The sequence below is a fragment of the Schistocerca serialis genome, chromosome 6 (genome assembly GCF_023864345.2).
Source record: "Schistocerca serialis cubense isolate TAMUIC-IGC-003099 chromosome 6, iqSchSeri2.2, whole genome shotgun sequence".
NCBI lineage: Eukaryota > Metazoa > Arthropoda > Insecta > Orthoptera > Acrididae > Schistocerca > Schistocerca serialis.
Genome location: NC_064643.1, coordinates 444,200,771 through 444,228,589, shown reverse-complemented (window position 1 = coordinate 444,228,589; position 27,819 = coordinate 444,200,771). Strand labels below are relative to the sequence as shown.

The 27,819-nt window shown below is 39.8% G+C and overlaps 1 protein-coding gene across 1 annotated transcript; it reads left to right on the top strand.

The window, feature by feature from the left end:
• The first annotated feature begins 754 nt into the window (after nucleotides 1-754).
• LOC126483727 (cytochrome P450 6k1-like) lies at nucleotides 755-26,629 on the top strand. Its single transcript, XM_050106833.1, has 5 exons — nucleotides 755-789; nucleotides 8,023-8,922; nucleotides 15,759-15,995; nucleotides 21,294-21,545; nucleotides 26,234-26,629. Exons 2-5 carry the CDS (start codon nucleotides 8,031-8,033, stop codon nucleotides 26,407-26,409), a joined length of 1,557 nt encoding a protein of 518 aa, XP_049962790.1. The 5' UTR covers nucleotides 755-789; nucleotides 8,023-8,030; the 3' UTR covers nucleotides 26,410-26,629.
• The last annotated feature ends 1,190 nt before the right edge of the window (nucleotides 26,630-27,819 follow it).

The following is a 27,819-nucleotide window of genomic DNA, read 5'->3' as shown; positions in this document are numbered from 1 at the left end:
GCCTTTCTGGATACAGTAAATGTTCGACTGCTGCCCTGGCCAGTCACTACTCTTGATGAACTGTGGTATCGTGTTGAAGTTGCATGGGCAGCTGTACCTGTACACGCCATCCAAGCTCTGTTTGACTCAATGCCCAGGCGTATCAAGGCCGTTATTATGGCCAGAGATGGTTGTTCTGGGTATTGATTTCTCAGGATCTATGCACCCAAATTGCGTGAAAATGTAATCACATGTCACATCTAGTATAATATATTTGTCCAATGAATACCCGTTTATCATCTGCATTTCTTCTTGGTGTAGCAATTTTAATTGCCAGTAGTGTAATTAAGTCGCAGTCTCGTTTTGTGATGGAGAGATTAAGTAAAATCGAGCGAATTCATAGTAGCACACGAGATTCTTTTGTATTCTCGCTCTTCATCTACAAACACAACAGGAGAGGGTAAGATGGTGCTAGTAAACCATGTACCCTCCCAATACACCGTACGGCGGCTTGAGGAGTTCAGATGTGGATGTGCGACATCACAGGAGGCACCCAAACGGACCTCGCAAAGCAGTTCAGTAGCGGGTGTAACCGTGGCGAAACGCCAGCACAGGTGTTTGCATTCGCTGTCAGTCACGCGCGCAGAACGTGAACTGCGCCCAGATGTAAGGCTTTAAGTGCTGCTGAGGCGCGGGCGTCTCCACATCTCGTACTTAGCCACGTGCAGATACGAGACTCGCGAAAGATATATAAGCTGCGTGCAGAATCCATTGCACAGTTGTCCCCAACAGCAGCTGCGTCGGCAACAGGCAAGTACTGGCCTATCCTGGTATCACAGCATCACTCGTTTGCACTCTCGCCAGTTTTCTTTCGCTTGTACTAAACACACGTATGCATGTACTTCTATTACCATTACATCAAATTGGAATCGGAGCATTGCTCAAACAATTTAATCAAGCTGTCAGTTAGTGAGTAAAATTCGAAGCTACAGTGTTCCATCATACATACTTTAAAATTTGTCATAAAATGTAGCGTTTCATCAGATTGGACTATGTAAATGGGATGAAAATATTTATCTTTGCTGTTAGTGAGAATTACCGCACTCATATTCAAGTGATGAAATACCAATACGCAGGAGGCAATCCAGTTCTGGTGGTATGGTGATATTTACGGCATATATTCTCAAAGTTATTTAATTTTTATTTTATTTGAAATCTCCAAGTGTGGGTCTAGAATAAAACCAGGTTTCTCTTCCGCATAACAAACGGTTTACGAACGGACAAGACAGGTAGTAACTGTCCTATCATGCGTTCCTGTGTTCATTATACAGCTACCTAGTGGCTATAACATTTTACTGGCACTGGGCACGGGATAATATTAATCGTAGTTACGTGGAACTCCGAATCTATTGCCCGCTCTCTTTGTTTTCGTTCGTAGCTTATGGGCACCGTTGTACTTCGGAATTACTAGAGAAATTTTGCTTCAGTGCTGGAATGTTACGTCTTCGTGGACGTCGACACTAGGCTTTGCCCAGGGCTTGCTGTTCACCGTCTAGTGTATGCAAACTCGCATGTTGTTTTCTGAATGCGCTCAAATTTATTTGCTTACACTGCTGAAATGCATTTCATAAGTGGTTCCTATACTGCCCCACCTGCCAACTTGTTACTGCGAAGAATATCGGTTATTAACCGTGTGACAGTGTTTCCAAATGAACGGCTCCGCGTGTTAGTCACTACGAGTCACTGATTTACGTTATTTTTTAAAAATTTATCTACTTATTCCAGTCCTGACAAAACTCTACCATCTGGTGAGCCAGATGTATGAGACAGGCGAAATACCCTCAGACTTCAAGAAGAATATAATAATTCCAATCCCAAAGAAAGCAGGTGTTGACAGATATGAAAATTACCGAACTATCAGTTTAATAAGTCACAGCTGCAAAATACTAATGCGAATTCTTTACAGACGAATGGAAAAACTGGTAGAAGCGACGTCGGGGAAGACCAGTTTGAATTCCGTAGAAATGTTGGTACACGTGAGGCAATACTGACCCTACGACTTATCTTAGAAGAAAGATTAAGGAAAGGCAAACCTATGTTTCTAGCGTTTGTAGACTTAGAGAAAGCTTTAGACAATGTTGACGGGAATACTCTCTTTCAAATTCTGAAGGTGGCAGGGATAAAATACAGGGAGCGAAAGGCTATTTACAATTTGTACAGAAACTAGATGGCAGTTATAAGAGTCGAGTGGCATGAAAGGGGAGCAGTGGTTGGGAAGGGAGTGAGGCAGGGTTGTAGCCTATCCTCGATGTTATTCAGTCTGTATATTGAGCACGCAGTAAAGGAAACAAAAGAAAACTTCGGAGTAGGTATTAAAATCCATGGAGAAGAAATGAAAACTTTGAGTTTCGCCGATGACATTGTAATTCTGTCAGAGACAGCAAAGGACTTGGAAGAGCAGTTGAAAGGAATGGACAGTGTCTTGAAAGGAGGTTGTAAGATGAACATCAACAAAAGCAAAACGAAGACAATGGAATGTAGTCGAATTAAGTCGGGTGATGCTGAGGGAATTAGATTAGAAAATGAGACACTTAAAGGAGTTTTGCTATTTGGGGAGCAAAATAACTGATGATGGTCGAAGTAGAGAGGATATAAAATGTAGACGCAATGGCAAGGAAAGCGTTTCTGAAGAAGAGAAATTTGTTAACATCGAGTATAGATTTAAGTCGTTTCTGAAAGTATTTGTATGGTGTGTAGCCTTGTATGGAAGTGAAACATAGACGATAAATAGTTTGGACAAGAAGAGAATAGAAGCATTCGAAATGTGATGCTACAGAAGAATGCTGAAGATTAGATGGGTAGATCACATAACTAATGAGGCGGTATTGAATAGAATTGGGGAGAAGAGGAGCTTGTGGCACAACTTGACTAGAAGAAGGGATCGGTTGGTAGGACATGTTCCGAAACATCAAGGGATCACAAATTTAGCATTTGGGGGCAGCGTGGAGTGTAAAAATCGTAGAGGGAGACCAAGAGATGAATACACTAAGCAGATTCAGAAGGATGTAGGTTGCAGTATGTACTGAGAGGTGAAGAAGCTTGCACAGGATAGAGTAGCATGGAGAGCTGCATCAAACCTGTCTCAGGACTGAAGACCACAACAACAACAACAACATTCCAGTTTTTGCTGCGCTAAAGATATGCGTCAATCACGTTCGCTATGCAATTGTTTACGTATTATTCTTCATCATCTTCATAAAAATGTGAAATAATTATGCACTGTGCGGCGTATAGGGCCTATCCAGTCAAATGTTTTGGAAGTTGTATGACATTTACGGTCGCAGAGTATTGATTCAGCAGGAATAAGCACCTAAATTGTTTATTTACTGCTAACAGACCATTAGCCAGCCGGAGAATATTGAGTGATGTGTGATTATGAGTATTCACTTATATAATGTGGTACCAATAAAGCAGGCGGTTACACTTCCCGGGAAACGTCTTGGGTGGTTTGTGGTGCAGACATTAAACCAAGAGACGCAGTTCATATTGGCCAGTACCAAGTTCTGTAGATTACGTTCGTTATTCTTCAGTTTAATTAATAAATTGTAGTTAAATTCTCGCGGAAAATAATGTCGTTAATCGTTTGCTCGTGTCTAATTTGTAAAAACAGACTACAAACTTTTCAAAATTCAGCTCAGGTGTCATATGTAGCAGCAGTGGGTTAGAATGGTAATTCTTTCTTTACTTTGAGTCAACTGCCATAGGATTTCTCATACATCATGCTCCAGTAAACTGATACTTATACGTCTTTGAAGTATATTTGTTGTAGAATAACTTTGTCACCACCCAGCCGGTTAAGCAAAAGGGGCGTCATAAAACTGCAATCCAGTTTACGTAGTCTTTTGTCTAAATAGACTAATATTTTTTATTATTTTTAACAGCTATAGCTTTTCCTATTACAGACCTTTCTGTATGATTGATAATTAATTCTTGATTGTGAGTCACTGAGTATATATGATAAAAGTTTTTATGTGTTTTATGATGTAAATATGTTTAATTTCGTTGTTTAAATTTTAGTGGCGCAGTTTCACGTCAAAAAGAGACAGCCAGATTTTCTCCCAAGTTAATACTGTCCGCAAAAATTCAAACACACACACACACACACACACACACACACACACACAAGCACACACACACACACACACACGCACGCACGCAAGCGAGCGCATGAGCAACGTCGTGATATTATTGTGTGGACAGTATCAAGTATTTTTTCAGTGAAACAAAATACGTCAGTGCGCATTTCGAGGGAGGTTTCGCCTTATGTTAACACTCAAGTGACTGGGAAAACTTATGTGGTGGTGTCATACTTCTCTGTGGCTCAAAAAACACTTGCACAAACTTGGCGCTTCATCCCGCACATTTGTTCCCGTGCAAGTCCAGGTCACCACAGCAGTACTTTCGCTGTTTCTCTTTATGACGAATGACATGAGCATGAGCCACAGTGCGTGTAGTAAGCAATCAGTAGGAACGTCACAAATATGTTGTGATCCCTTCCACGAAGCTTCTGAATAGAAATTCATGTGAGGCAGAACAGCATTCACATTCAGGTATTTTACTTCCGCCTCGTTTGTTGGAATATTTTTACTGAAATGGAAGCAGTAGACTTTGTCCAGATGTAACCCTAGACTCGGAAAGTTGTATTCTTTTTTCTGTCACTGATTATCTTACTGATCAGTGGATTGTATATACTTTTTTTAGATGTATCCCTAGACTCGGAAAGTTGTATTCTTTTTTCTGTCACTGATTATCTTACTGATTAGTGGATTGTATACAGTTTTTTTACAAAAATATTTTTGTTGTATTTTTGTAGGGCTTCAAATCGCTTTTTTGGCCCTTTTCCGTAATAAACATTATAAATGAAGCGTATAGGTCAAAATTATCTGGCCTACGAACTTTGACTAGCTGAAAACAGTCCGCATCCGTAGCGTAGCGGTAGCGTTACCACCTACCACACAGGGGGCCCGGGTTCGATTCCCGGCAGGAGACTGGGTGTTGTGTGTACTTCATCATCATTGACTCGCAAGTCGCCGATGTGGCGTCAACTGAAGAGGACTTGCAATACGGTGGCCGAACTCTCCCAAATGGGGCCTCCCGGCCAACAATGCCATACGCTCAATTCATTGCATTTCAGCTGAAAACAGAACCATCAAGTAACACATATGTGTAAGAGCTTGTGCTTTCTCAAACAGAATTTAACTGAACGATTATTATGGAAAAACGTGTACACGTATATGCTGTTATTATTTGTGACTCATAAAAGCATAGATGCAAGAGAAGAGACACTCGACGTGAAAGAAATGCTGTTTCGGTACTGGGTATTTTTCATCAGTTTGGCGTCTTTCTTGCCAAAGAGACTTAACAGAAGAACCAGAGTAGATCCAATGAAGAGTGCCGCCTTCCGTCATGTAATCGATTAGCAAGCGTGAAGTCGTTTAGCAGATCCTCGACAATCTCCAGTGGCAGTCACTACAATAGAGGTGTTCTGTATTACGGAGTAGGCTACGGTGGATATTCAGAGAGCGAACATTCGGAGAAGAGATGGACAACATACTCCTTCCTCCCATATATGTCTGGCGTAACAGCCAAGACGAAAAAAGTCAGTAAAATCAGAACTCACACAGAACTTTATCGACAGTCGTTCTTCCTAAGCACATCAGGCAAGGGGTAAAATAATAGAGGTACACTTCAACACACATCATAAGGTGGCTTAAGGAGCGCAGATGTAGATGTAGATCTAGATGCAAACGTTCTTCACAGTTACGTGCAGCTTTCAATGGAGTTGGTGCAGCCCTCTTTGGCACTGACTCAGACATTGTCTCAGTCGCCACTAAAAAGCGTACACGAAGATCTGAGACTATTTCAAGTGTGATGTGAGGCGTAAACAGATAGTACGCTATAAAAGAGAATGGCAGCAATAGCTACGGAATTGATGAGAAGATTAACGTACCAAGAGAAATTGAGTGTTACACTACTTTCTCGCTGTAAACTTGAATACGTAATGTAAACTTAATAATATACACAATAATAATAATAATAATAATAATAATAATAATAATAATAATAACAGTTTAACAGTCTTTAACAGAGCAATGTACAATCTCTCTTTGAGCAGAAATAAAATGCAGGCATAGATGTACGGAAGTTAAGGAAATTAGTGAAACTACGTAAGTACCCTCTATCACGAAGATCACAATACAGATGTGACTTTTCGTTCTTTCCAGACGAATCTGTTGCAAATACACTGCTCGGGTTTCCCGCCCGATCGCATTGAGTAAATCGCACAATATTTCGTCGATGCAACAGCTCGACATCTTCAGACGGTGGTAGTTGCAGCAACAACGACCAGAATATGTCGAGCTGTTGCATCAATGAAATGTCGTGCGTTTTACACAGTACGATCCGACGGCAACCCCGAGCAGTTTATTTACGTCATAACGCAGTTATCCATATTGCAGAACAGAGGTTTTTCTATGCTGTTTTAATGCAGATGCCAGCGGCATTTGCGACAAAATTTGTAGTAAGTTTATGTGCGGAACTTGGAGGGTTTTCCACACGCAAAATTCTGATACGTTTTTGCTTTGCAAAAAGGTAGTGGCACCGCGGAAGCAATTCTAATGTTGCGCTTCTTAATGGAAAATGTAATGAAGAAAAATAAAAGAACTTCTTTGTAACTGTCGATCCATAAAAGGTATCAGGCATTGTAATATCTTCTAAATTCTAAGAAGGACAGGATGGAGTAACAGATCCATGGGAAAACGCTACGCTAAATAAAGAATATAAAAAGGAAGGTAATAAAGGAGGAATATTCTTATTTGAAGAAATAATTGAGACAGTAAAAGTAATATTTCAGACCAGGAATAACAGTGCTACGTAAAAAAATGCCAGTGCTTAAGTTCACAAATTACATAAACCTTGAAGTAATAAAAAAGGATGATTCAGAACGTTTTAACACAATGGGCTGCCTACGTGACAAAGAATAGCATAAAGGAGGTAAAAAATATCAGAAAATGAATGTTGACTAGACAAATATAATAATAAGTGAATGCAAAACGGTAAAGTTAAAAGAAATATCCTGAATAGGAAATTTATTATGTAAGATGGCCGAAAAGAAAATCTCTCTGAAACAGAGTAGTGCTGGTACATGTGGCTCTCTTTAACAAGAGAACGCTGCTGATATGGAATTCCCACAATGGGTTGGCAGAAGGATTAGCAACATTTATTTAGTCTTACCATTTCATTAACTTGCTTAGACACATTAACGTGTAAGTTAATTGTGACTAGTTCGAACGGATTTGTTCATTTCCAAGTCATTACCCGAGAGTTTATACTGTGATTAACGAAATAATTTCATAAGATAATATTTATACATGTATATATATATATATATATATATATATATATATATATATATATATATATATATATATGCGCGTATATGAATGTAGAAAACTAAGCTGTTCTAACGCTCATTGAATGACGGATTTTCGATACTACTTTTAGAAAAATTATACCCATCAGACTGTGCAAGAAGAGATTGAGATCCACTGCATTATTTTCAGTTTTCACTGTCGCAAAGTATGTATATAAACGTATGTAAATTTAATAACAGGAATGCATTTTTACAAAAAGTCTCACAAAGATACACCATTATTGTATGTCATATATTAAAGAAATAGGTACCCAGAAACACTTCTGTATTTGAAAGCAACGTTGTGTCAAAATTTCTTTGCAATCGGTATAGAACTTTTGGGGATACACTATTCTGGAATAACAAACATTTACATTTTTATTTATATAGATTCTGAATGTAAACCAATAAACTAATACAGTCACTGAAATACAGTTAACAGTCAGCTTTACTATTTTACATAGTTGTGGCGGTCAGTTGCTTGAGCAACACAAAGTCATGTAAATAGTAAATATTGTAATGCATATAATCCAATCATATTAATGTTCTAATCCATTTTTTCTTCTCCATAGGAACCAAAATGGCTATCTTCTTCGATTCATGGGTGACTGAAATGTTGGCTGTACTGTCGACAGTTTTTGCGGTACTGTACGTTACCTTCAAAATCAATTACACCTACTGGAAAAAGAAGGGTCTGCCATACTTGGAGCCGTCTTTTCCACTAGGAAATGGCTGGAACACGACACTAATGAGGAAATGTCCGGGTGAAGATATGAAAGACGTTTATTTTGAAACAGAAGGGAAGGACGTCGTGGGTATTTACTCATTAAACAACCCTCTTCTTGTTGTGAGGGATCCAGAGCTGATCAAAACGATCATAGTAAAGGATTTCAACTACTTTCCCGACCGGGGCATCTATGTAGACGAGGAGACAGATCACTTGACGGCGCACCTCTTCTTCCTCGGAGGAACCAAGTGGAAGGGTCTGCGCCAGAAGCTGACGCCCACGTTCACATCGGGAAAAATGCGCGCCATGTTCGGCATAGTGCTCGAATGCGCGCGGGTTCTGGCTGACGTCACACCTGCGGGCAGTGTTGTGGAAGTCCGCGAGCTGATTGCCCGCTACTCCACCGACGTCATTGCTTCCTGCGCCTTCGGCATCGACGTTGACAGCCAGCACAACCCCGAGGCGGAGTTCCGCCAGTGGGGACGGCGCTTTTTCAAGCCATCTGTCCGCTCTTACCTGACTCAGGCTCTGGGATTCTCTAATCCCAAACTGCGCAACCTGCTGCCAATACCCTTCACACCAAAGGACATCACAGAGTACTTTACACGCGTCGTTGATGACACAGTCAAACATCGAGAAAAGACTGGCGTCATTAGGAAGGACTTCATGCAGTTGATGGTTCAGTTGAAGAATATTGGATATGTTGATGACAGCTTCTCAATCACTGGGCGGAAGAGTACTGAACGTAAGTCTCCTTTCTCAGCGTTTTCTTCTTCTCTTCTTCTTCCCAACAAGGATCAGGCCTTCGTAACCTATCCTGGTTTCACATAATTTATTCTTATCTTTCCTTGGGCTTCCCACGCTCCTTTCTCCGACTGGTTTATACCTACTTGCAATTTTTGGCAGTTTCTTTCACTCATATGGTCCAGATAATCTTTCCACTTTTTATGAAGCTGTATTTTATCATTTAGGTTGCATATTTCCAACACTTCTCTGGTCTCTTTATTTATAAATCGGTCTTCTTTAGAACATCTTTTCACAGATCTTAGAAATTTTATTTCCGCTGCTTTTAACTCACTCTCTCTCTCTCTCTCTCTCTCTCTCTCTCTCTCTCTCTCTCTCTCTCTCCCTCTCTCTCTCTCTGTGTCTTTCTCTCTATTATCCATGACTCATTCCATTAAGCAGCTTAGGGACAGCCATTACATTATAGAATTTGAGCTGGACGTCTTTACAGATTTTGTTCTTTAATGTTCTCCCTATAGTGCTGCATATCATTTGGAACTTATTTAATTTAATATTTATGTTCGTATTGTCGTCAAATGATATATTTTAGCCACAGTAGCTAGGGTCTTGTTCAATTAGCTGGTTATTTATACTTTATTTGGGCTTTTAAGCGGTTTCTCACTATGAACTCCATCGTATTTATTTTGCTTGTGGAAGTATTCAGATTATATTGAGTTGAGCACAGGTGCAACTTATGTAACGTTCTTTGAAATCCATCTTCTCTTTTGTCTATAAGCAGCAGGTCGTCATCGGATAGCAGCATATTAACAAGTCTGGTTTCTCCTGGGTCAACACATTGTGATGGAACTGAAATTGCCACATACGAATGGTGCCATATAAATGTATATTAAACACCATATAACACTAATATTAAATTGGCAATACGAGGATAATGTTACTCCTTTGAAAGGAATTTGGTTTGACAGTGATTTTGTGATATCTAAAGGTATTAGACAAATTTTGTTTCATGAAAGACTAGTAGTAGCAGAACAAACGGCTTTCACACCAAAGTTTTATTAGTTATGAAGTAAACTCAAATTATTTAAAAGAAAATGCTCGTCACTCTAATTAGCCAAACTTGTGCCAAGTACTTGCACTGTTCATGAAGAAAATTGACTATAGGGATTGACTTTAGTTGATATTGAAATTAGGTATTGAAATGGGATATCAAAAAGTAGCACAACTTAGCAAGCATTTTAACAGTGATTTGATATGAACTAGGCAGAAGTAACATGAAATCGTTTGGCAACAACTGGGTCTCAATAATACTTACCGTTTATACTTTAATGTATGTAAGTTAATGACCATTACATGCAATTGATTGTTGATGGTGGGGCACAACTAACTTCAGCATGAGGAAACACTTTTAACTACAGATACGTGAAAATGTAAACACTGTTACAAAGCTGCACATTGATTTCCATGTGCTAGACTTTCCAATTTATTAGTCAGTAACTACCTTGAAGAATCAGAGTTTTATGCAAATAACTTTAATACTGTACTAAGAATGACATCTAAAGAAAATATTTTTGATCTTCCTTTGTAATTACATTTCGGTATAACTTTAAGTATTGTTCCATAAAAATCACCTAGTGTACTTCCGAAAAAAGAATCACTGAATGTTAAAGAAATCTGCTCAACAAAAGTTATCAAACGTTATTCATTAAAGCAATTACTTTTCAGTTAAGTTAAGTAGTATAGTTGGAAACATTTGAGGCACTTGGTAAAAGACCCTGTCTAGGTAAATGACTTAAGGTTAAAATATAGGTCTCAACATGAAGTTCGAACAAAACACTGTTACTATTTTAGTAAGAAACTAAATAACTGATCAATTCAATTTTACAGCGTTCATTTTGAGACGAAGGTGATAGCTATGGCGATCTTCTGTGTCAACTAAAAGAGGCAGAAAAGTCGTCACACCTCCTTTTGTATAAAAAGCTCTGGAATTTCTCTTCTTAGTGCCGGATATTCGTAGTTCAGAGCTAAGCAATGCATGCCGTGAAAAATGAGCCAAAAGTCTTCCACATCTGGAGTAATATTCATTACTCTTATAGCTCCTCTTTCCTCATTCAGCACAAAAGTTGTAAACAGTTTGCTGGCTAACCACCAACCGACTTGCACCAGGAAGGAGCCTTGCGGAATCCACCTTTTCCGTTCCTGCCAAGCCAGTTTCTTTGTGGAGGGACTTATGTCCAGGTTTTACATGATTACAAAGAAACTTTCCTTATGCACGAACCAGTTCTACAAGAATAATTTTAATATTTCAGAACTTTTGCAGAGCATTGCTTCCGAAATTACATATATGCATTATCTATAGTCACAAAAATTATTAACAAGACAGTTTCATAGATGTTTCATCAAAGAATATGGTGCTACAGAGATTAAATTAAACATGAGCGGACAAAGATATTATATAAGATAAGTAAAGTGAAATTGATAATAGTGTTACAAAGATCAGAGAAAGGGCATAGTTAAATCTTACTGTTCAATTTATAATTAATATCTGATGCTCTCTTCCTTCCTGCAGCACTATCTGTATGTTCAAATACAGGATCTTCATTGCTGATGTAAAATGTTTACAGTGCCCATGTCTTTGGAAAATTTTCCATAGTATATTCCTGTCTACCCTGTCAAACACCTTTCTAAAATCGATGATTGTGATGTGTATATCAGAAGCTTATATTCTCTACACTTCTGCATTATTGTCTTTGTTGTGTGTACATTATTTAAGCAAGATCTTTCTGTCCTCAACCCACACTGAACTTCCGATAACTTGGCCTTTGCTATGGGTTGCAAATGAGCATTAAGTATCTTAGCGTATATTTTGTATCCTGTGTTCACGACAGTTATTTTCCTCCATTACTTTTGTGCTGGATGTAAGTCCTGTCTTGAAGACTGATACTAGATTTGTTCCCCTCCACTGCTCTAGTATACTGTTTCCAAGCCAGCACGTATTTGTCAAGTGCATAAATCGATATTGCAGTAGTATTTCTGGAATTGGATCAAGCTGTTTGTTTCCATCATCTCCTCTTCTTCCATCAACTGATTATCATTGCACTAAAGATTTTTATGATTTTCCACCGAACCCTGACTTTCTGCTATAATTGTCTTCACAGTATCTCTCACCATCTTATTCAGGTTACTCAACAACAATTTATAACAAAAGTCTGTACACCCAAGCACATCATTCTCTGTTTGGGTGACAAACCTATTCCAGCAATCCTTATTACTGCTTTTGGTTTCTGTCGTCGTTATTTTTATTTTTCTCTTGATTCTTCTGAGTCATTTTATATTAAATTCAAAAAGCATTTTGTTTTTCTCTAAATGTCTCTTTCTGTATTCCATATCATTCTTATAAATTATTGTCTGATGTTGTTCCATGCTATGCCTATGTCTTCTGTTGTTGGTATTTCTAACATGTACTTAGTCAGCCGTCTTTGATAAAGATCTCTTATTCTAAAATCCTGTCTCCTTTATACTGCTTCTCTTCCACTTTGGCCACAGAATCATTTTACTAACGAGTAGAAAATGATCTTTAAATTGTCACTTCCCCTGTAGACTCATGCATCCTGTACCATTCCCTTCATTTCTTCACTGACTAATACATAGTTTATTAGTGATCTCAGTTATATGGAACTCCAAATATATTCGTGTCTTTCTTTTTTGGAAAAATTTGTTTGTAATTTTTAGTTTGTTGTAGCTACTGAATGCTCTAAATTTTACTCCATTTTTGTTAAGGTGTGCTTCTCCATGTTTTCCTACCACATTTTCTGTTTCCATATTCCCCACTCTTGCGTTTAAATCTCTTGTCAGAGTTACATAATCTTCTTCTTTTCTTCTATTTCCTCCTGCAGTGTATGACAGAACTACTCTGTATAGTCTGCCCTTCATTCACATGGTGCGTATAGTCCAGCAGGGTGAGATAACCTCTTTCAGTCTTAATATGGAGCAATAATTATTTTCTCATTTACGTATCTCAAGGATGTGAGGGTCTTTTACCACTTTTTGTCTTTTAATAGTTCAATTCCAGCACTTACCCTGTTTTGGTGTTCTATGCCACTACACAACAGTATGTACTCAAGCCACCTTCGGTGCCCTTTACATTTTTTCTTAGTTCCACTAATCATTGCCATATTTACGTTTCTTTGTTTTTACTTTCTTTATAACTCAAGCTCCTTCGCGTTGAGACTTCTTACATTCTATGCAGCAGTCGTCAATATATCGGCTCTGCCAAATCGTTTGCCTTTTTCCTAGCCTTGGTTGCGTCTATTGAATCTGTCTGGCTTTTTTCTATGAAACTTACGAGTGTTAGGTACCACCCCAAAGCAGGACCCGAAACCTGGAGGAGCAGAGGTGTTTATTTTAGGGTCTCATCCCTAGGCAGGTTGCCTTCACGTGGCTTGTAAGGCCTTTTTACGCGTGCAGTAAGCCTTCTGATTCAGCCTTTAGGTGCCACCTTTGTCCATAATCTGGCTCCTCTGAAACCACATTAGCTCCTTATCCTGGTACCTTCAGAAATCTTACATTTATCAGTGTCAGCTTAAAACATTTTTGTGTTAATATACCGTACTGTTGCTCTGCTTTCATTCATAATATAGACAACAAAGATCTCATTCAATGACATGAGATTTAATGTTGTAGATTACTAATACATCATTGGCTACTGCAGTTTTATTCTAAGTCCTCAATGGTCAGCCCTACTACTTTAGACACTGTCAAACAAATTATTCATGTATCACTCTCGCAGTCGTAGTAACAATTTTGGTGAATATTTTTATCTAGAATGTACTCGCACAACGGCACTTCACTCTTTAAGAATGATATTAATACCAATAAATTGCTTTCATGTTATCAGCTCCATCGTCTCTAGAGGTGTCACTAGGAATATGTAGTAGGACAAAAAAATCCCCTTTCTTAATCTCCTAACAGAATCTTTCTTCATTGATAGCAACTGTGTGAGCAGTTTCTCATCATGCCGCAATTCATTCAAGTGATCAATAAATGGCGTCTTAATTCCCTAAAGATGTTGTGCTTGGAAAAATATTTATCAATACACCACTTTAGTTGTTTTGGTTTCGCCATCTACAGTGTCTCTTGCTCTCATTCCATGCCATATTGTGGGGAGGTTTTGAGATACAACGCAGGATATTGGCACTATGATAAGGAAATTAGTGCTACGAACTCCCTTCGTCTTGTTCTAAATGAACAGTAATAGATATTTCTGCCATTACTAGCACTCATCCAGTTGTATCCATGTTAAAAGACAACATGTGACTGCATACCTTGAAGATTTAGGTAGGTAGTTGGTGTCTACTGCACTATACAATGATATTTTTAAAAAGTGATCCAAACACTGAATGCATATAGAGATCAGAAGTCGTGGAATAATGACGTGGCTCATATAGCAATCATTTCAATTCCTTTTTGTGTCCCAAGGCGCGGATTAAGCCCTGGTAATCGACATTTCCGTGGCCTTTGCATCAAACGCCTTAAGTAAAATTATGTTAGTGAATATGACAGTAACGAGAGCATGAGGCACATACTTTTGTGTTTTTGTTACTAATTACGGTGAGAATGGAAGCAGTGAACCCAGCGTGTTCAGTACTTTGTACAATCACCCGATCTTAAACTGACCCTTGACATGTTTACCAGTTATTCTTAGCCACCTTTCAGCTCACTTACACAAAGATTCGCGTATTTGTGAGAATACATATGACTACCATCAGATTTTGCCCCATGCATAGCAGACAAGCTCTTCTAAGCTGTGTTCATTGCTGATTGGCGCGCGTTACACCAGATCCTATGGCCGGCTGACTACATCCGGTGTTATTCGAATGGCGCAAATCTTCCTATTTGACGTCCCTTCAGAGACTTGCGCTTCGGTGAAGATGAAATGAAATTATTAATATCAGTGATTAATGTCAGGTGAGTGGGGAGGCCTTGTTACTGAAACTCCGCAAAATAAATATTTCTTTAACATACTGTCCTACGAGATCAAGAAAAATTGGGTGGCTTCCATACGGTCTTCTACAAGGGTAACGTTCTCCAATAGCATGAGTAAATTTGCAAACAACACTTGTTAATTACTCTGGTGAAATGTGTGGCCTCGTGATTCCAGTCACTCATTCTACATACTGAAACAATTACACTAAATCGAAACAGATTATTTGATTCCATGATCGATCGAGTATTTCACCCTGACCATAAGTCGTTATGTTAATTTATTAAATAATTCCATGTGGAACTCAACATATATGTAAATACAGTGCAATCTACGAATTACACGTCTTCAGCATTCCGCTTCAGGACTCGGTCGTTGTCAGAAACTGGTTGTAACTGACATTAGCATTAGTGGGGGAAGTACAAAGACTGTCAGCCGTAAGAAATAAGCAATAAGCGTCGTCCTTGAAACAAGTAAAATAGCCCATATCTTAACATAGCCATATTTCTTTACGGACGTACCTTTATACCGCCTATTTTTAGTTTCACCAACACTGCCTCATAAGAGGATGGGACTAATTGCTTCAAACATCGTGTATAAATTATTATGTATCATATTTAAGACTACGAATTATGTTTTCCATATTACGAATTTAGAGATAATATGGGTTAGAGCTATGTTTTCTGCAATCATTACTGTTGGTATTACAGTTTGTTATGACGTAAGAACATTCTGAAATCAATTTTCAGGAAGTAGCTTCTAACGATTCAATGTGAGATGGTGGTTCGTATCTTTAAGCTGATTTGTTTTATGGCACAAGTAACAGTCTGTTTACGAACATATTTTGTACCTGACAGAGGCAAGTAAGAGGCTGACGACCAAGGAGGTGGCAGCACAGGCGTGGGTGTTCTTCCTTGCAGGGTTCGAAACATCCTCCACCACCGTAAGCTTCTGCCTGTATGAGCTCGCTAGACATCCGGATATCCAGGAGAAGGCGCAAGAAGAAATTGACGACGTACTGAAAAAGAACAACGGCGATGTGACGTACGACATTATAATGACCCAGATGCCGTACTTGGAAAAGGTGGTGAACGGTACGTTGTGTTTTTCATTACTTTGATCATACGTTATTATAATTAAAGTAGGATTCTGAACACATTAATGGCCATTAGCGAAGGAGATCTTAATTATTACAAGTGGTATAAAAAAGTTACAATTATCACATCGAAAAAATTAAACTACGGAATTTTTTGTTTGTTTTTGTATGCAGGTATATCTCTGCAGGTACACAATGAAATCGCCACGCCGCAATGTCGTAGGAATCGGCTATTGGGATCAAACCTGAGTGATGCAGCCCATCTCTGTTTGACAGTGGCTGCGTTATTTTCTTTCGGCTCCGCTAGTGGTCCTCTGCTGTAGGCTGGGGATTTCAGTGTGTACCTGGACTGAGACATGTAGCCGCAAAGAAACTTCAAATCTTTGGGATGATAATTATAACATTATGTCTATCGTTGTGAACATCAGTCGAAACAAACGACGTAATTACATAACTTGCTCCATATACTACTTGTTCACGTATTATGACACAGTTCACTTCTACAAAATGATCACTCACTGACGTCCATACACAACAGTATTGCTATGAAGATTTATGCTCATATCTTTACAATATGGGCCAATCACTAATGTACGAGAGGCGTTGAATAAGTAATGCAACGAATTTTTTTCAGAAAGCAGTTGGATTTTATTCAGGCTTCCGATACACTTTATTATTGCTCACTCTTTTGGCTACTAATCCTATTTTTAGCCCTCCGGTTAGCCGTGCGGTCTAATGCACGGCTTTCCGGGCGGGAAGGAGCGGCTGGTCCCCGGCACGAATCCGCCTGGCGGACTTGGGTCGAGGTCCGGCGAGCCGGCCAGTCTATGGATGGATTTTAGGCGGTTTTCCATCCGCCATGGCGAATGCGGGCTGGTTCCCCTTATTTCGCCTCAGCTACACTATGCAGGCGGTTGAGGCGCAAACAAGTTCTCCACGTAGGCGTACACCACCATTATTCTACCACTCAAACAACATAGGGGTTACACTCGTCTGGTGTGAGACGTTCCCTGGGGGGGGGGGGGGGGGGGGAGTTCCACCAGGGGCCGAAACGCACAGTAACCCTGGGTACGGAGTGGGGCGCCGGAGGGGTGAAGTGCACTGCGGTACTCGTCGTGGGGTTGTGGACGGCGGGGACGGAGCGTCTCCGTCGTTTCTAGGCCCCCGGTTAACATACACTACAATACAATCCTATTTTTCAACGTAATCTCCGTTTAATGCGATGGCCTTACACCGCCATACTGCGATGGCCTGTATGCCCGGATGCTACCACTCTTACTGGTTGACGTCGGAACGAAAGTCTTGCTGCGTCAATAACCTCCCCAGCGTCCAAGCAGTACTTCCTGCGGAGTGCATCCTTCATTGGGCCATACAAATGGAAATCAGAAGATGCGAGGTGCTGGCTGTAGGGCGGATGAAGGAAAACAATCCAGTGAAGATTTGTTCTCCTCTTTGATGCGCAGACTTGTGTTCGGCCTGTGGTTGTCATGGAGAAGGAGAAGTTCGTTTGCATTTTTGTGGCGAAGAAAACGCTGATGTCAATTCTACAGTTTCCTGAGGGTGGCACAATGCAGTTCAGAGTTGAACGTTGACCATGAGGGAGGACATCAAACAGAATAACCACTTCATAGTCCCAGAAGACCGTCGCCATTAATTTACCGGCTGAGGGTGTGGCTTTAACTTGGCGCCACTCCACGCATTGCCAATTTGTTTCCGGGTCGAAGAGATGAGCCCATGTTTCATCGCCTATGACGATGTTAAAAAAGAGTCACGATCACCTATGTAACGTGCCAGCAGTTCCACAGAAGGTCCTTCGTTAATCTTTATGGTCTTCTCTTAGGCGGCGAGGAACCCTGCCGGCGCACATCCATGAGTACCCAACTGCTGAACGAGTGTGTCAGGACTGCCGACAGACACATCCAGTTGTGTAGCTAGTTGTTTTATTACGACCCGTGAATAACCTCGAACAAGAGTGTCCACACGTTCCAACATTGCAGGAGTCACGGCTGTGTGCAGCCGGCAGTCACGTGAGAGATCGGACATGTTTGCGCGATCTCGTTACGATGATGACAGACGCCCCACCCAACAACTCCACGTGCTTTTGTTCACTGCCATGTCTCCGAAGACATTCTGAAGCGCATATGAATATCTGCGATACTCTGGTTTTCAGCAAAAAGAAACTCAACGACAGCTCTCCGCTCGAAACGCACCTACGTAAGCAACGTCACGTATCTGAACGTCATGGAACTATAGGAGTTGAAGCGGGAATATTCCACGATGCCCCACAACAAACACAACATTATGGCCGAGAAAATATATCTGTTGTATTACTCATTGAACGCCATCGTACGCGTCATGTCACGGACTGCGCGGTCCCTCCCGCCCGAGGTTCGAGCCCTCCCTCGGACTTGGATGTATGTGTTGTTCTTAGCATAAGTTAGTTTAAGTAGTGTGTAAGTCTAGGGAACGGTGACCTAAGCAGTTTGGTCCCTTAGGAATTCACACACATTTGAACGCCATCGTATGAACACTGCAAGCTGAATTCACGCACTTTGCAAGTGCAATAAAACCATTACATCAAGCAAAAGCACGAATGGAATTAACAGTCCACGAATCGTTTCTTCTCCAGCATCCCGTCCCTACCTTAAAAGTTGTCTATGTGTGCAAGAAGACTCCCACTTCATCGCTGCATAGCATTACCTAATTCTGTTATTTGCTGTTTAGAGTGCTGTACCGTTAGGATAATATACCTAGGAACACATGTTTCTTAGCCGATGTTTCAATCTAATGACTCATTTTAGGATCACACGACGGCAAGGCCACCAAAGACAGCCATTAACAGTTTCTGGCTTTTCTGCTTGTTTCGTTCTTGTGAGATTTGAGGTTACGTTTTGTGCAACATTTGTGAGCATTTTTAGATCTACACAAGTAAGTGCCTTATAATATACTAACGCTATTTGTAAGATTTTATTAGTTCTGCAGTTATACAATTTCGTGATGAGCAAACTTCTATGTATGTGGATTATTAAGCCATATTCCTTCGGCCGTGCACCATGCTGTACCTAACAACGGAGACAAGGTCTTCTACCATGGAACATGTGATATCTGCGAGTGGACAGAGTTTCCTTACCGTCTTAACAACTGGACCTGTCTTGAAAATTGAAATTTTACCTGTTTTCAATAGTTTGTATTTCAAAATGTTTCTGACTTTAAACTGGTTTTTGATAATGTTTCCCTTTAGTCTGATTTCCCTTAATGATTATTGGTGTGTAATAGGGTAACAATGTAACAAATATACTGTTAAATACAATACTGACAAGATTTTCCCAGTTGGAATAAAATCGTTCAAATGGCTCTGAGCACTATGGGACTTAACTTCTGAGGTCATCAGTCCCCTAGAACTTAGAACTACTTAAACCTAACTAACCTAAGGACATCACACACATCCATGCCCGAGGCAGGATTCAAACCTGCGATCGTACAGTTGCAGACTGTAGCGCCTAGAACCGCTCAGCCACCCCGGCCGGCCCAGTTGGAACAGTTCGATATATTTGTTCCTAGGTACATGTTTGGGAAAAGATTTTTGCGAATAAATTTTTGTAATTTCAGAAAAAGAGTCACCACATTACAAGTGAAGCCGGCCGCTGTGGTCGAGAGGTTCTAGGCGCTACAGTCCGGAACCACGCGGCTGCTACGGTGTCAGGTTCGAATCCTGCCTCGAGCATGGATGTGTGTGATGTGGCCGCAACATTAAGTTAGTTAGGTTCAAGTAGTTTAAGTCTAGGGGACTGATGACCTCAGTGCTCAGAGCCATTTGAACAAGTGAATGCGATCATTTAAAGACAGAGTAATTGAATACATTTACCTTCTCTTGCACGGCTGTCTAGACGCGGAACACTGAAAAGTGCTCTAACAAGGTAGCGCACTTCTACTCTGCAACCAGGTACAACCTACATCCTATGTCCTACGTACACGTGCGCGCGTGCGCACACGCACGCACGCACACACACACACACACACACACACACACACACACACACACACACACACACACACATACAAGAGAGAAAGAGAGAGAGAGAGAGAAGAAGGATGGAGAGAGGGAGAGGGAGGAAGAGAGAGAGACTATTTAATGCCGCACTTATTTCTTCATTTATTCATCAGAAAGAGCGAGAGTATTTAACGCCTCCCTGTGTTGTTCGTTTATTCAACACTTTACATTCTTAACTGTTCCGCACAAAGGACCCTCTGCACTCACTGTTATCAGCCACAGAATGCTGTAACTACATCTTAAACCGTATTTTCAAATTTATTAATGGATTTGTGGCATCACCCATACACCATGCCTCAGACCACAAAAAGCAATAATTATGGATCATTTTTGCCAGTTATTTGTTACAATTCCTATAAGATTTATGATGAATTTTTATTCGAAGTTATTGTCAACGGTCCGGGAGCAGTGAATTGTTACTGTGTATGACTGGCGTCGTCAAGTTTAAGTTAGTGTTTTGACTAACAATTTAGTTTTATAATTGCATGGTTCCACAAATGGATACGGTTGATATAGAAAGAAGAACTTATACTTCGTCTCCCAAGTTTAAGCGTTTTCACTTGAATATACGCTGACTGCTGTTAATGAGTATCCTATTTTGTAGCAACCCTACCTTCCACTCCCTTCAATCTAACAGCAATACAGGCACCCAGAAAAATTAAAATTCCATCGCCTTCAGGCATTTTGTTAATTGTTCTGTACGCTACTCTCTTTTTTTACTCCTAATCAGCATATGAAGTGGGCATGGAAACCTGCACAATGATGTTCAGTGTCTTTCACTCCTCCGAAGAATAATTCGGAATATGTACTGCTCATGCTGTCCACTCCTAATACACACTTTGCTACACTTAATTATGAAAATAACAGGTACATCAGAAAGCAGGCCATAAAAAACATGACATAGTACATAAATAATAGATGTATTATTATGTGGGATGATGGTTATTAACAAACCGACAGTGACAAAACAGCACATATTGATACCTGCTTGTAGTGCGTTTCGTAAAATACTTAGCAGTTGGCAAAGTCCTTCAGAAAACAGTTAATTGACCAAACGGTTTAGGACTTAAAGATTAACACATCTTCTCTTTCTCTATTGTAAATACCACGCTTGTACATCCTTTGACTTATTTTCAGATAACAACTGAACTGCAATCGCTAAGGGAGATAAAACACCACATCGAGGACCAGTGTGGAATATTTATTAAAACACCTCTGTTTACATCGTTCCCTTTTTTCTTTCAGAAACCCTTCGTATGTATCCGCCCGTTCCAGTTTTGAATCGCGAGGTGGTGCAGGACTACAAGCTTCCAGGATACGACTGTGTCTTGGAGAAAGGAACTAAGGTGCTCATCCCAGTCATGGGACTCCATTATGACAGGAAATTCTTCCGAAACCCCGAGAAATTCGACCCAGAGCACTTCTCTGAGGAGCAGAAGGCATCCAGGCATCCCTACAGCTATCTACCCTTTGGCGAAGGGCCACGCATCTGCATTGGTGAGTCATTCCGTCTTTCACCTTTATTGTTTGTTGTTTTAGTATTCCGTTCCTCAGTCGGTAAAAACAGAACCCTTATAGGATCGCACTGTTGCCCTTTTCCTCAGGAGCGGAGGACAGAGAATCTGAAGTTAATGTCAGTTATTACAGTCGACAGTCCTTTACTGGTGCTAATATTTGTAAGTCAATGGAATGAAAAGATGTGACCATTTTATGCCACATATTTAGATACTTGGAAGCTCACTCATTAAAACCTATAATGCAAGATGAACTATCTATATACACTGTTAAATTTGTACAGAACCCACACAGTGCAAGTCTCATTTTCAGCTGTTCGGTTTTTTTACATAACTCATATGAAAATATTTTCACGCCTAGTGTACACGATGAAAAAGTATCATAATAACATTGATTATTAACATATGTGACACGTTGAAGGCTATCTATGTTTAATGCAGTTCCTAACCAACTCACATCTGGTGTCAATTACGATTTTGCCAATATATCACGAAACGTAAGTACCTTAGGTAAATATATTTAGTTAATGTGAAACACCAAAATAATAAATCGTGCTCAATGTTCGATCACTACTATGGTTGTCGTTGTGGTCGTGAGGCCACAGATTCGATCGATGCAACTCTCACCTTAGTCTATCCTGTTCGAGACTCGTCATCTCTGAATAACTAGAGCTACTTACAGCCATTTCAGTCATGGCCTCTCTCTACAATTGTTACCCCCACACTTCGAGAAACACTTGATACCTTACATTTGTGTATAATCCGATCCCTTTCATTAGTCAAGCTATATCACAATTTCTTTTTTTCTCAACATCGTTCAGTACTTCCTCATTTGTTACCAGTCTGATCTTCAGCATTCTATTATTCTCTTCTCGCATAGGCTGTTCACTGTCCATGTTTCACTCCCGTACAAGGCTGAGCTCGAGCCAAATACCTTCAGAAATGCGTTTCTAGGATTTAGATATGTTTTCAATGTTGAAAGAATTATCTTGTTCAGAGAAGTTTTTGCTTCATATTCCCAGTCGTCAGTTATTTTTCTGACTAAATAGCAAAACTCAGCTGTTATTTTAGCCTCAATTCCCTCAGCATCGCCAGATTTAATTCGACTAGTCAATCTTACGCTCCCTGTACTTCATCCACGTAATTTTCAGTTTTATACTGAGTGAAAAAATAAACCCGCTACAAGTCATCTATCAAAAGCTCTCACAGTTCGTGCTGTTTTGTGCACGAAACTTTACATTTAAATCACTTGTATGAACTAAAATCGAAGCGCCTGATTAAGTAAATGAAACTCACTGAAATAAAATGGGTGGAATCAATAGTGATACAGTAGCTAAAAAGGAATCACACGAACTGTGGACCTGTAATGTAATGAATGTGTCTTGATAACTAAAAATCTGTGCCAAATCGGTATATCTTGAAATACGGCTCCACATTTATTCCGGAAAACTGGAATGAACAGCGTTGTTAATGGCACTTCTTCATTTGATATAACACTAATTTTTATATTTTGCTTTTTAAAGTTTTTTTCCTGACGCTACTATGTATTTTTTGACGTTTAGGCATTTATACGAACATGTGACACGTAGCTCTTTCAGGAACTTGCATTACACTTCTCGTATATGGCCCACGCTCAGTCTGAGACCACAGTGCAGCATGTTGATGTGAACATGATTATATAACATGCTTGAATCCCGGCATGTAAGAATATAAAGATGATTCGGTAAGGAAGAAGACTCAATATTTTCTTTGTTTCCTTTTTTCAGCATGTTGCCATTTAATTTCTCATGACTATGTTTTTATTTTATTTTTTTCTCGTGAGCCTTCAGTACTTAAAAGTGATCCTATCTGTAGTTTCTGATGATAACTTAATGTTTTTTTCTATTCTTTTCTAATTTTTATGGGGCACATTATCGCTGTCCTCTTTCTTCAGGACTACAGGACTGTTAATTTTGTTAACCTGCTCTCTTTTATTTGGTAGAGATGTTCTAAAAATTTTTATTTACTGACCCCCTTTTCTTAAACTTGTCGTTGTGACGTTTAAATTGTGAACTTATTTACTGGACTGTCACATACATCCCGTTTCATAGACTTAAGTTTTTTTAAAAAAAATTGTGCTTATATAGTAAGGCAAAATCAGATCATTGCTAAGTCAGCTGGTAATAAATATACTAGAGCTGACGGAGATCAAACACAAAATTTCTGTTAGGTGAATCCACAATACCTACTATCTCTCCATTCACTTTAGATGCATTTCTTATCTGTTTAGCGTTGTGTGCATTTCGTTTTGGAGGGTCAAACAACCCTCTGCAATTCATCCACGACAGCAACTTATATATGACGGTTCTTGGTTGTGAAATAAATTATTTCAAGCTCTCAGTACTACTGTAATGAAATTTAAAATTGTCAAGATGGAGCATGCGATCTATTTGAAATACTCTATGATATTCGTAAATGCCTTGTTTGCATTTGGTTGACTTACGACTTTTCACAGGTTGTGCTTCTAATTAGTCATCATTAGAACTAAAAACCCAGAAAACACAAGGCTGCAAACTAAATATGAAAGCTATAAATGTTTAAAAGAGCAGGATAAAAATAAAAGTAAAACTGTGATCAGTGTGTTGTTGCGAACCTAAACAATATAAAGCAGAGGGTATACAGTCGTTATTTTGGTTTTATTTGTTAGGCAACCAGTTTCGGCATTACATTATGCCATCTTCAGGCCTGCAATATCGAGTAACCCTCGTGTTAGAAACCGATGCAGCACTGTCAACTAGTATTGTGAAGTTTTTTTCCCCCCCACGGACATGTGCACTCCTTTGAAAGCTGTCAGCATCTCCAAGGAGCGCACATGCAGGTGGGAAAAAATCTGTACGATACCAGTTGACAGTGCTGCATTGGTTTCTAATACGAGGTTTAGGCCTACTCGTTATATGCAAGCCTGAAGATGGCATAATGCGACGCCGAAACTGGTTGCGTAACAAATAAAATCAAAATAACGATGTTGGTATTTTATTATTGGAAATCGACCAGCACTCCAGACATAGGATGAAGTTCAATTTATAATTTTGTAGGTACACTCAACGGCATATGTGGATACTGTCTCCACCATGTTTTCGAATGGAGTTAGTAGTAATGAAGAAATAAATTTAAACGCCATGCACGATGAGGTAGATTCTCATGCATCTCAATGTTTATCACGTCGTATCTCCTGAACTAGGTGTTGTACAATGAAATAATAACAAAGGTAGTTCAGCAGCATATGTCAATACTGTATGCAATATTTATTTCGAATAGCATTAGTGGCAAAGAAGTAATAAATTTAAACATCATGCAAGATGCAGCGACTTGTCACGCATCTCATTATTTATGGCGTCATAACTTCTGAACTATGTGTCGTACACTGAATAATTTTGCACTTGTATCCAGTGGTATATTTGCACATTTCCTGAACCACGTGTCGTACAATGATATAATATTGTAGCTACATTCAGCGGCATATGTGGGTACTGTCTGTAAAATGTGTCGCGAGTACAGTTGGTAGTAAAGAAGTAATAAATTATGACGTTATGCTTTAAGCGGTACTTTTAATGCGTGAACAACTGAAAAGCACTGTGGTATCACCGCCAGACACCACACTTGCTAGGTGGTAGCCTTTAAATCGGCCTCGGTCCGTTAGTATACGTCGGACCCGCGTGTCGCCACTATCAGTGATTGCAGACCGAGCGCCGCCACAACGCAGGTCTAGTCTAGAGAGACTCCATAGCACTCGCCCAGTGGTACAGCCGACTTTGCTAGCGATGGTTCACTGTCTACATACGATCTCATTTGCCGAGACGACAGTTTAGCATAGCCTTCAGCTACGTCATTTACTACGACCTAGCAAGGCGCCATATTCTTCAAGAATGTATTCTGAACTGATAATATTGTGAATCATGTACTGTCAAGAGCGACGTTCATCATTAATGGATTAAAGTTAAGTATGAAACTAATTCCGTCCTATTTCTGAATTCTAATTCCTTGTCATGTTCCAGACCTCACGTCAGTATAGTTCTTCCCTCCTCATGCCAGCCTACGTGAGCTAAAACGCGTGCATTTCGGCCACCTGTAGTAACACGGTGTTGGCTCTTCCGCCGACACTACAGTAAGCATAAACGTTGTTCCTTTCATCATTTTGTAGGAGATGTCAGCGAGAAAAAATTTCATGGAGGTCTGAAATCGTGTGATGTCTGTTGCAAGTCGCCAAGTGCTCTCGTTCTGAAATAAAGTCTGGGAATTCACGTGTCGCGTAGAAAGCTTTTTAACCCCGATTCCCACCCGCACAACTTTGATAGGTTGGTAGTTCTTACCCACAAGGTGATTGTGTCAAATTTTATTTCAGTTTGCAATACTGAACTGAACTTAGAAAGGAATGGGGTGATTTGTTGTGTGGACTGTATTCATTACACCAGTTTTACTACTGGATTTCTCCGTTTTTGTACACTTAATTCCTCTCTGATTGGTTTGTCTCAGCACTAGTTCATTTTAACGAAGTATTTTGAATTTCATTGCAGTCTTACGCGCAACGAATGAAATTCAGTTTTTCACTCATACCGACAATTCAAGACTGAAGAAAAGTAACATTATCAATTACATGTGCAACGAACTGACGGTACTTTTATTTTGTTGCAGGGATGCGTTTTGGGTTGATGCAGGTGAAGGTGGCGCTGGTACATCTGCTGTCGAAATTTGACTTTCTGCCCGTCGGAGACAAGTCGAAGCTACGCATGGCTCCAAACAACATCTTGTTGACACCAATTGGCGGAATCGACCTGAGGGTGGAACGTCGTCGAATGGCGGCGTGCTGAAGATGAGGCTGACATTGAAGCTGAAGCAACGTTGGAAAGCTCAGCAAGACTGTCTGCACACCCTCCACTCGCATCCCTTGAGAACCGGATCCCACAAATAGCCCTGTGTCGTGACGGAAAAGTAATGTCATTTTATTCATTACACTGATATGTTACAAGATGCCAATTTATACTATTTCTTGTGTCATGTAGTGTCCATTAAGACTGATATCATTGTTAAGTTGAACAGTTTTTTTTTTACCAAACCATAAAGATGTATGCATTTTAATGTCTCTTGTTCACTTGCTTTATGTTGTCTTTGTATGCCCTTTAGAGGTGTCGAATACGTATCCTCACTTTTACCCTAGCGTACTTACTTACGTGCCGTCTCTACGTACTGCTGTCTGAAACAAAACCACGTACGGTATGTTTGTTGCTAGAGCACCATTGCGAATATTTGTAGGATGTAAGGACCACAGCTTCTGCGCTTCATACAAGCAAGCAGGGACTGACGTTGGTCAGAGACGTAATTTACAAGAATGTTTGGAAAAGTCAGAAGCAAGGACCCGTTCACTATTTTCCTTTTATCAATGAGATGATATGTAGAATCTCTTAATTCCACACTAGAAGTTCCTATCTCTATCAACCTACAGATAAAGCATTTCTTTGATTTAGATATGTGCCTATAAAATCAGAACATCAACGAGTTTCTCTTGAAAGGTGAAGGCGAAAAGAATATTTTTTATGAATTAATACAAACCGTAAAATAAGCTATTCTCTAGGCGACGCGCAGGGTCTCAAGATATGACATTTTTTTCCTTCGCGCTGAAGGGAAACTGTCCTTACCATTGGAGACAAAGCAGCAGATGATACTCGACTCGTTTTGAGACGAGGGAGAATAGAACATGGCGCTGCAACTGCGAGTTACATTTTCTATGGATTCTCTTATTCGTTTCATGCCGTTGTATTGTTGCTTCCTCCAAACAACAATGACGCCGATTTTCTCCATCGTGCTGTCCATGTGAGCTTTATCTATTTATTGATAGGCACGTAGAACTCTAACCCAATGAGAATTTTACAGTACATACGTCTGAAATATCGCTACACAGAAATGACGAAGCACTTAGAAGAAAAACCAGATATAGAGCACTCAGGCACCAAGGAACTTCAAGTTCATCTTGTATTTAGACAGTGTTGTGTTTACCGTTTCAAATACATACATGACTAGTAGTCAGATGTGACTCAGCAGTAAAATATTAAAAACTTATAAGCCCAAGTATTAGATGTATGGGAGGGATTTTCGCGAAAATTTTTAAATGTATTTATGTAAGCTTTTTCAGTATCTGCGTAGGGTGTTATCTGTAAAGACTGACCATGGAAGGAATCTCTATTATAGAATATGTGCGCTCCAAAGATCATAATCAATAACCA